Source organism: Hibiscus syriacus, unplaced genomic scaffold (assembly GCF_006381635.1).
Source record: "Hibiscus syriacus cultivar Baekdansim isolate YM2019G1 unplaced genomic scaffold, ASM638163v2 tig00110858_pilon, whole genome shotgun sequence".
Lineage (NCBI taxonomy): Eukaryota > Viridiplantae > Streptophyta > Magnoliopsida > Malvales > Malvaceae > Hibiscus > Hibiscus syriacus.
This window is the reverse complement of record NW_024062890.1, coordinates 799,007-809,305: the sequence shown is the minus strand read 5'-3', so window position 1 is coordinate 809,305 and position 10,299 is coordinate 799,007. Positions and strand designations below refer to the sequence as shown.

Sequence of the window (10,299 nt, the reverse complement as noted above, 5' to 3'; positions counted from 1 at the left end):
AAATACTAACTTCATAGTGTTAAAGAATACACAGTTTAGCAGAATGGCAGCAACGAATAAATTTACTTCAACCAAAAGACAAAACAAAAAGACAAATACTAACTTCACAGTGTTAATAAACAGTTTAGCAGTATTGGCAGCAACCGAATAAATTTACTAAGCAATCTAAGTGAAATGGTTAATTTAAGTGAAATTACGAGTAAATTTATCATCAAGTTAAATATGGAAAATCTTAAACTTACCTAGTTGCGTAGAGTATGAACCTCATTCTGCAACGATACTACCATCTCACGTAGAGCGGCAACCTCACCACGTAAAGTAGACACCTCCACACGCCATGCACTATCGTTATCGCGTAGAGTACCGATCTCCTCATGCAAGGCATTGACCTCATCACGTAACTCCCTTGACTCATCCCGTGGAGGTGGAGAACAGGGAGATAGAAGTCGTGGCATCTTTTCCGGTCGCCTATCATGAGGTGATGGTGGAGAAGAGGCTCGATGATGTGACGGGATAGGTGATGGCTCTAGTTGTAGAGGTGTATAGTCGGGTCGATCAGGTGATGGCTCTGGGTGAGGTGATGGCTCTCGAAGTGGAGGCTGCTCATCATTCGTGCCATCAAGAAAACACTGACTAGCTTGCCACCAATCATTGGCAAGCTCAGCCTCCGTGGGTGTCAGTCTCATTAATGGAATGTTGGCCTCCTAAAAATATAAAAACTCAAACAAAGTTAAACGTCTACTATTAATAACTTGTTTATAAATGATAGTATTTGTGTTAACTTACATTATTTATTGTCGCATATGGTATTAAGTCTTCCCAATCCAACAGACGTTTCCTCTTCCAGGAAATAGCCCTGGGAATATCATTTGAAGTTTTTATTGCATATGTCTTCATGGCGGGAAAGGCCTCGAATATCCAAATCTACAAACAATATAATAACAAACATTAGTAATTGTTAAATAATTAATTATAATTTTGAAAACATTATATAAATTCTTACCTTAAAGGCCCAAACAAAGCCTGACAAGTGTATTTCGACCCATCGCCCCGCAAACTTTTGCGGTCATCAAAGGCATACGACAACTTAGTCCAGGTAGCTTTCCATATATACGAACCCCACGGAAACAGATTCCATGCATTTAGGTCCTCTACCAATAATATTAGCTCCTGAGGAATAGGTTGTCTAGCCTCTCTGCCTAAAAAGCCGGCATACAAAAGTAGTAGAAGGCATACTCGGACAACATCGACGTCATTCATCCGAGTAACACCATCTTTCTTATTAAACAATTTCTTCACGTCGTCGACGTGTAAGTTTGGCTTCTCTATTGACTCATTAGGAAAAACCCTGGATAACCATGATGGGCGGGTGATATGACGAGTGTACCGGCCTACATCATCGTGTCCGAATCGTAGACCAGTGATTAAGCAGAACTCCTTCCGCCCAAAACAAGTATACGCCGGTGGAAAATGAAACCATATCTCTTCCTCACCACGTTGTATACTATCGGGTAGATCGCTAGTCATGGTCTGAAGCCACAAATGGGTCAAATTAGCATCTCCACCCGGATGCTGTACTCTCAACCATGGCCCGAAGCAGGTTTCCTCAAACAATTTTCTTTGTGCAAGTGAAAGCTTCGAAGCAATTGTAGTGGCTAGGCTAACTTTATTCCTTAATGTCAATGAAGCCGAAAAAAATTTCTACAAAAACAATAAACATACCAAGTTAGATATACCAAAAAACTACACTGTCAAGATATATACCAAAAACAATAAACATAAATAGTAGTTTATTCTTGAAACTAAAATTTGCAACACTGTTTTGTCTTTTGGTTGAAATGAAAATCGCAACGAGATAATGAGAATCGCAACGCAGAAATGACTATCGCAACGAGAGAATCGCAACGTGAAATGACTATCGCAACGAGAGAATCGCAACGCGAAATGAAAATCGCAATGCGATTTTGGTTTCGCGTTGCGATTTTTATTTCGCGTTGCGATAGTTATTTCCGCGTTGCGATTTTCATTCTCGAAACTATTCTTCTTCTGCATTACTTCAACCAAAAGACAAAACAAAGACAAATACTAACTTCACAGGCTAAACAGTTTAGCAGTATTGGCAGCAATCGAATGAATTTAATAAGAAATCTAAGTGAAATGGTTAATCTATTATTGAAATTACCAGTAAACTTATCATCAATCTCAATATGAAAAACCTAAAATAATGCAAAAATTTCAACAACAAAAAAAAAAACTAACCCTCGGAGGTTGATTTTCCATTTCTGAATGATTGTGAGGGATTTTTGACTGTGAATGGTTGTGAGGGATTTCGCCGGCGATGGGGACGGAAATCTTCGGAGATGGGGACGGATTTCGCCGTAGAGAGTGAGAGATGGAGATGGGACTGAGTGTTGTGATTTTAGGTTTGAGGTTATGAGTTGCGATTACTGTGGACGGTTCAGTTTCCGATTTATTAAGAAAAAATTCGTGTTTGGAATTTGAAAAAAAAATACGCGTTAATACGAATGGCGCTATGTAAATCGCATTGCGATAGTAAGATTCGCATTGCGATTTACGTATTCGCATTGCGATTTTCTTAATTCGCATTGCGATTTACTTAATTGCGTTGCGATTTACGTATTCGCATTGCGAATTATGAAAATCGCAACGCGAATACGTAAATCGCAATGCGAATTAGGAAAATTGCATTGCGATAGTCAGTATCGTATTGCGATTTTCCAAAATTCGCATTGTGATTTACTTATTCGCATTGCGATTTACTTATTCGCATTGCGAATTGGGAAAATCGCAACGCGAAATTGGAAAATCGCATTGTGATAGTCATAATCGCGTTGCGAATCTGGAAACTGATTTGCGATAATGGAGATCGCGTTGCGAATTAACGATCGCATTGCGATTTTGTTGGTCATTTTGGCAAATCTGGAAAAAGTTGGTTAAAATCGTATATTATATAGAATTTTTGATCACTGAGATTATTTTCTCATAAAAATATATAAATTTAAATGTTAAAAATAAAAATAACTAAAAGCAAACAAACGATCTTCAAACCAGCTCATTATTTGACTTCTTTTTTTCTTTTTTGTAATAAAGATTCGATCAACAAACAAACCGAAGTCAAAAGAGAGAGATAATGAAAACCTTAGATCGGGCCGGAAACAGCTGATAAACTGGGCCAGAAAGTACACGTTTTGGTCCTTGACAATCAATCATTGAGCTGAATCTGGAAAACAATTCAGAATCAGAGCCAGAAGGAAATCGGGAATACAAGGAAATCTGAAGATACAAGAACCTTATAAGCATTCGATTCTTTGTTTTTCTCGGATACAATAAACATTCGATTCTTAGAGGGAGGTAACTTATTTCTGCGCATGTTATTTGTTGGGGCTATCAATAATTTTTCGTTTTCATTGATTACATTTGGTGTATTTATAATCTTTATTTATAATTTTCAGGCATTATTGAATAATTTACTCACCCTGATTTGAATTAATTCTGTTGCCATCTTTCCACTGTTTGCTTCTTTTTTTTCCTTTCCCTTTCTTTCAGGCAAGCATAAAATTTTGATGTGACTTATGGATTTATGATATTGGTATCTGGAATACACCGTTTGTATGAGTTTCTTACTTTATGGGAATTCTAGAATTTGAAGTTCGGTGGTCGGTATGCAATGTTTTGATCCTTATGGGATGATTGTGACTTTGAGAGCTAGTTTGATTAATAAGTGGCTTCGAAAGAAATGAATAGTGAAGTTTGGAGATGGGGTTTAGGTTTGCTATACATATTTGCTGTTGCCGCTATATGGATAGCTGCTAGTTTTGTGGTACAGTCTGTTGTTGATGCAGGTGTTTCACCATTTCTAATAACATTCATTTGCAATTCATTATTCATTGTTTATATTCCCTTGGTCGAAATCGGGCGGTATCTAGAAGATAATTGTGGAAGTTTATTGTTCCGAAGAAATTCGAGAAGCAGCCCTTTACAAGAGTTGAGAGAATCGGAGCAAGCTATCCTTCTTGGAGAGAGTGTTTTAGGCTCAAGAGCAGATGGATCAAGTCAATTCTCACTTGCGGAAGAGGGGGAAATTAATCATGAGATTCTGAATGGTTCACTGTTTGAAACCGATTCGGATGAGCTTACCCCGACTTTGCCTAGTCAAGGTGAAGTTGCCAATGTTGGCTTAGATGCAAAAGGGCGATGGACACGTACTAGGGTGGCTAAAGTTAGCCTGTTAATATGCCCATTTTGGTTTCTGGCGCAACTGGCTTTTAATCTCTCATTGAAGTACACTACTGTAACGGTATGCATAATGCAAATTTGCAATGATTGCATCAATTCAGGTTTTACACATGTTCTTTTTCAGGTTTGCGAGATAATTTACTTTCCTTTGTTGTCTGCAGTCTAACACCGTCTTGAGCAGTGCGTCAAGCATTTTCACATTTTTGGTTTCTTTGGCATTCTTGGGTGAGAAGTTCAGTTGGATAAAGCTTGTAAGTGTCCTTCTTTGCATGACAGGAACCATTATTGTCAGCTTGGGCGACTCACACAACAACAAGAATTTAAGAATAATTGCTTCAAACCCTGTTCTTGGAGACGTTCTGGCTCTTGTCTCAGCTGCCCTCTATGCTGTATATGTTACACTTATTCGTAAAAAGTTACCTGATAATGAAGAAAAGAGTGGCCGTGCCAGTATGGCACAATTCCTGGGATTTCTAGGGCTTTTCAACGTATTATTATTCCTTCCTTTTGCTCTTATACTCCATTTCACCAAGCTAGAGTCCGTCAACATGCTATCCCGGAAGCAGTTTGGCCTAATTATAGGAAAAGGTTTGTATTTTATTTTGGCTCTTGTTTTCTTCTCTAGAATTCATGATTGCACAACATCATAGGAAACTGCAGATGTTGGAGACAGCATTATGTATGAATTTAGATATAAGAGGTGGTTCGATGAATTCTATCGTCTCATTTTCTTGATGAAGTGATAGAATTTTTCATTTTACCACCATTGTTAATGCGTTCTCCTAGCACATGAACTTTGTCTTTGTGCTGTTGGCTCCAGTTTTATTGTATCCTTCTCTTTGACGCATTTTTCATACCTGATATCATCTCTTATTTCATCATGCATAGGCTTGTTGGACAATGTGCTGAGTGATTATTTATGGGCAAAAGCTGTTCTTCTTACCACGACAACAGTAGCAACAGCCGGTCTTGCTATCCAGGTGCCATTGGCGGCAATTGTTGATACAATAATCGGAAATGGTCCTCATCTCATGGATTACCTGGGAGCTGCAGCCGTGATGATCGGTTTTGCAGGAATCAACATCCCTTCTGATGTTTTTTGTAGAGCTAAAGAAGGCACCGTTGAATTAGTGAATGCAAGTGTTAGCTTAGCTAATCAAGAGCATACACCATTACCTCGGGAAGAAACAATTTGACTAACATATTGTTGGTTTTATTAAGGTTAATTCTATTGACCATATATTGTTTTCGGGTTGAAGTTTGAATTTTTACTATTTTAATTCTATTGATTTAGTCCCTCTCTCTATTTCAAATTTTAACGAATTTAGTCCTTGTATGTTTTGATAAAAGCAAATTTAGGGACAATTTGGTAGTTGTATTATTTAATTTTTTACCCACAATATCAATCCAAATGATATCATGTTTATTTTAATTGAGAAGTGATTAACATTTTGGTACGTTTTTGTTTACGCTACTTCAAAATTTCTGATTTAACATAGAAATTAGGCAAATTACTAATAGGGAAACACATGTCGACAGTTAATGTCTCAATGACTAAATATTAATAAAATGATAATGTAAGTGATCAATACTTATGTTTTATGAACCCAATAACCACAAGTTTATAAAAATCAAACAAAAGTGACCAAACATGTTATTTACCATAATAATTAAAATATTTTTATAAATTTTCATTCAAATATTTATAATTTAATATTAAAGTTTAACTTGTTAAAAAAACACATATCATAAGGATAATTTGATAAAATATGCATCCAGATACATTATTACTAAATAAACTAAACAAGATAATACAATATTTATAGAGTAATGTTACTTTCTAAATATTGTATAATATTTAAATATTTTTTACACTTTTAGGTAAAAATTTCATATTTTTTTAATAATTTATATGATTAATGATTATTTTAATAATTTTAGTAATGAATAACGTGACATCTTTAAATTCTATCATTTGCGGTTTTCCATTAATTCATTAATAATTTAAAGATTGAAATTGATATGCAACTAAAGCTGCTGACAAAAAAAATAGTTTAATTAGAAAAAGAAAATAAAAAAGTTAAAATACTTCGTTTAGTCTTTCAAATTTAACAAAAAAATTATCCTAAATCCTCACATTAGAAATGTCAAATAGAGATGGAATAATATTTATAAAATGTTTTGATTTATTCCCATCAAGTCCATCATATTGCTGAAAATGGATACAGTTCAATACTTGGTTGCATACAGTGGAATTCATAGCGTGAAAGCCACCCCCAAAATAGAAGGCTACTGCCCCATCGCAATTACATTACGATAGTTAAATTTAAATATAGAAAAATTCAAATCATTTTGTTAATGAAGTCGAGTCATTATTATGAAATGATTTCAATTTGTCCGAATCCAAATATCCATGGCTGCACCTGCAAGGAAGAAAAGAAAACAAAGTTCTTTTTTTCCTTTAATCTTTCCTGCATCTAACTCTGTGGCATGGCAACATTCAAGTGCCCGTATTTCTGCATCACTTTTCTGGTCGCCAGTGCTGCTGCCTCACTAGCTCGCAATGTTCCAGTGGCCATGATGGCGGAAAATTCACGTGATGAAATGATTTCAATTTGTCCGAATCCAAATATCCATGGCTGCACCTGCAAGGAAGAAAAGAAACAAAGTTTTTTTTCCTTTAATCTTCCTGCATCTACTCTGTGGCATGGCACATTTCAAGTGCCCGTATTTCTGCATCACTTTTCTGGTCGCCAGTGCTGCTGCCTCACTAGCTCGCAATGTTCCAGTGGCCATGATGGCGGAAAATTCACGTGTTATCTCCTCTTGGACCTTGGCTCGTGCATCTCCAAGTGGATCTGCTGCAGCTCTACCAGTTTGACATTTTTCCTGTGCTCCAGTCGGTTTAGAAGGTGGCGTTGTCTTGACTTCCTCGGATTTTGGCTGCTCCACAGCCTTCGCCTTACTGTCAACCTCTTTTTTCTGTGTAGTGTTGGCGTACACGTTGGCAGTTGTGGACCGAGATGACAGACTGGATACAGAAGGGGTGAATTGGGGAACTTGAGGAACAGCACCAGCTCTCAAGGTTGTCTCTAAATTCTGTATCATGGGCACTGTAAAAAAAAGGTAAGAGTATTTAACAAGTTTAATTCCAAAAACGATTCCCTTGGGCCATGAAAAGAAAGAAAGCATCTGCATAAGAAAATGGATCACATTCATCGATAAAATTTTATTTTATCAAGCATGTTATTTTGATAATTTTCATGCAAGATGAAATGAAAATTATTGGAAATAACAAATCACTATTTTGGGATGGAAGGTACTTAATCCCGCATTAAAAAAAATGCTACACACATTAATCCACTATAGTTAACATGAAATAGGTTAATGGAGATGTCCCTACAGCATATCTGCCACAGGACATCAACAGACAAATACAATGAAGTAAAATTTAAGGGCAGATAATAACTTACTTAAAAGTGCACCCATGGGGCTGCTCATAACTTCATTAGGCAGCTGCAAGATATAGTCTGGAATGCCGGAACCAACTAGAAATTGGGCAACCTCATTGCTGAAGTTGTTGCAATTGTGGGTAAGCAAACTGTAGGTCTCAGCCGTGTAACGAGGACTAATCTCCTGCAAATACATCTCAAACACATCCTCAGACACATGAGTAACTCCTAAATCAATGACTCTAATCGGCTTCCCATATGATGTTGTCCCAACAAGAGCATGCTGGATTCCTCCACCAAAATAGTATTCCTTACCATAAACCACAACTCCAGTGTGCCTATCAAGCAAACAAAAATGAATAAACCTAAGTCAGCAAATGTGTATCAAGCAATGCAACTGTAAACCTCATTCCATTTCCACGTATACAATGGATGGTGAAAGACATGATGCGAAAAAGAGAAGTAGAATAACTACAACTAAAAAGAGGAGGGACGGAGCATAGATAACCATCAAAAATAAGTTTCCAGCCTGGATTAACATGATGTGAGAAAAACTTCAAACGAATAACAATAACATTCACTAATAAGGCCCAACATATCCAGTATTGAAACTAGGATGCAGCAGATTACGAGTCAAAATCAGATAAAGCTGACTATATGGCTCAAAGAAATAAAACTGGTAAAAACGCAAAACTACCAACAAAATCCTACAAATGAAAGTAACTTTCAAAGTTAAGATAATACGTCCTGTCCCGTACAAGCAATTAGTTCATAAATTAAGTTGTTTGCTTATTTATCTAATACATGCTTCAAAAATTACCAGCCGACAGAGACTCTATCTGTTTATTCACTAACTCCATTTAATTTGGAAAATTTTATCATTTAGTCATAATAAAGTGAGCGTACATGTAGATAGTTGTTTACAAAGTACAGTTATTTGCAACAATTCATAACTCGAGTGACAAGCATCCATCTATACATGCACGAGCAGGGAGAGGTCTTAACAAACTTATTGCAGAAGCGAAGTACTTTTTAACAATTCATGATCTAAAATGTAAGATACATGATAATAAACTTACGAAAATTTTAGACTTCAATAAAAAAAATCTCACATCAAAAAACAATCTTTCCCCTTCAAACTAAATGCTTACCATATCCCCTCAATAGCCTTCCCTAACAAGGTCGTTGAAAGCTGCAGAGCAAGTCCTTGGCTCAAGTCGTACAAATTCAAGGTAACATTATAACCCTCCTGTCATCAATTCAAAGTCCCAATTAGCTCACAGATAGTCTTCGATGCAACATTTACCAACCAAATAAAAGCCTTGTAAAGAATACTACAAAAACAGGTGCAAAAGTAAAATACTGGGAAAGCCCACTAACAGAACAGTGCAAAAATGCAAAAAGAATATAACAAAGGAAAGGAAAGAATCAAACAAAAGTTGAATCAAATGAAGAGAATTAGATACCTCAGCCATGCCTGCAGGTCACTCTATTAACGCTCTTGCTAGGAAAGAAAGGGAAAATAATTATTGCACCTTCTAATGGAACCGACGAAGATGACCTGTCCAGACAGATCAGTGAGAGAAAATTTACAAGCAAAATATATATATATAATATATATATATATATATATATAATCAGGAGAAAGACAAATATGTCACTTTTACTTCTCAAAGCTTTCCGTTTATAAAAGACTTTAACTGCCACTTTAACCAGATCTCAATACATTCAATGGTGTTAAACAACGGCATATATCATGTATTTATCTTTGAAAATATAAGAATTTCAAAGCTAAAATTGCTAATTAACCATATTGATTACACATCATAAATTAAAAGCCCTGGACTTTCACTCGAGATAAGTCATGGCCTTATAGTTCTCAATTATTGGAGATCACAAAATCAAAATTCAGCGCCTTTTGCAATCACGCAATCAAAAGAGATGCAAAAAAAGAATCGAAAGAAACCCAAAATATATATGATCAAATAATTTGATTTCAGCCCAAAAACACGCAACTATCAAAATGAATAAGCATTTGAAATTTGAATCTAGTTTGGTAATGAAACTGTACGGTGAAACGAACCTGAGAGGAAAGAGCGAAAACGCGGAACAACTGTTCCTCTTTTCTTCTTTAAGCCCGTTGCATGAAAACGAGAACCTAGACGTGGGAGTTGTTTTTATAGTTGGGCGGTCGGGTAATTCGGGTTTGGGGCCCCTAGATTTCCCAATAACTCGGATTTGGTTTCGCACTCTTCTACTACCTTCTAGAAAGTACAGTCCACTCATTTTTTGACACGTACTGATTTACTGTTTCTAGATGGTAATGAATACGTGGTAAATAAAACCAGACACTGAACGGTAAGGTTGTCCACGCTGTACACAGTCCGTGCGTGCGCGATGAGCGAGCTTGACTTGGGCTTTAGTCCCTGCACAAAGTCTGAAACATGCAATTCTTGCTTCGATTCCGAAGTTGTTACAGAATGATATTCACATACATCTTCAACAATAAAAAAAAGTTATTTTACGGTTGACTGTTGGTGAAATCCAACAGGAAACTTTTATTGCAGTTAAAGAACTCAAAATAGTTGGG

General features: G+C 36.4%; 2 protein-coding genes across 3 annotated transcripts; one reads left to right on the top strand and one right to left on the bottom strand.

Annotated features, from left to right (window-relative positions):
• The first annotated feature begins 3,162 nt into the window (after positions 1-3,162).
• Positions 3,163-5,507, top strand: LOC120143561 (uncharacterized vacuolar membrane protein YML018C-like). Its single transcript, XM_039157866.1, has 4 exons — positions 3,163-3,372; positions 3,568-4,318; positions 4,419-4,845; positions 5,146-5,507. Exons 2-4 carry the CDS (start codon positions 3,758-3,760, stop codon positions 5,451-5,453), a joined length of 1,296 nt encoding a protein of 431 aa, XP_039013797.1. The 5' UTR covers positions 3,163-3,372; positions 3,568-3,757; the 3' UTR covers positions 5,454-5,507.
• Positions 5,508-6,590: 1,083 nt separating this feature from the next.
• Positions 6,591-9,925, bottom strand: LOC120143562 (desumoylating isopeptidase 1-like). Of its 2 annotated transcripts, none has more exons than XM_039157869.1 (6): positions 9,793-9,925; positions 9,176-9,270; positions 8,861-8,958; positions 7,731-8,047; positions 7,024-7,370; positions 6,591-6,806 (listed from the first exon to the last, which is right to left on the bottom strand). In XM_039157869.1, exons 2-6 carry the CDS (start codon positions 9,182-9,184, stop codon positions 6,735-6,737), a joined length of 843 nt encoding a protein of 280 aa, XP_039013800.1. In that variant the 5' UTR covers positions 9,185-9,270; positions 9,793-9,925; the 3' UTR covers positions 6,591-6,734. The 2 variants fall into 2 exon arrangements, with proteins under 2 accessions (XP_039013800.1, XP_039013798.1); XM_039157867.1 differs by having other exon boundaries at positions 6,591-6,822; positions 7,040-7,370.
• Positions 9,926-10,299: the final 374 nt, after the last annotated feature.

Bases quoted from the DNA above. Each gene is read 5' to 3' on its own strand.
- LOC120143561 (XM_039157866.1), top strand. From the start codon at position 3,758: ATGAATAGTGAAGTTTGGAGATGGGGTTTAGGTTTGCTATACATATTT. The intron at 4,319-4,418 runs GTATGCATAATG...TGTTGTCTGCAG, and splicing joins TGAAGTACACTACTGTAACG to TCTAACACCGTCTTGAGCAG. The intron at 4,846-5,145 runs GTTTGTATTTTA...CATCATGCATAG, and splicing joins TGGCCTAATTATAGGAAAAG to GCTTGTTGGACAATGTGCTG.
- LOC120143562 (XM_039157869.1), bottom strand. The intron at 8,048-8,860 runs GTAAGCATTTAG...TTTGCTTGATAG, and splicing joins AAGGCTATTGAGGGGATATG to GCACACTGGAGTTGTGGTTT. The intron at 7,371-7,730 runs GTAAGTTATTAT...TTTTTTTTACAG, and splicing joins CCCCATGGGTGCACTTTTAA to TGCCCATGATACAGAATTTA.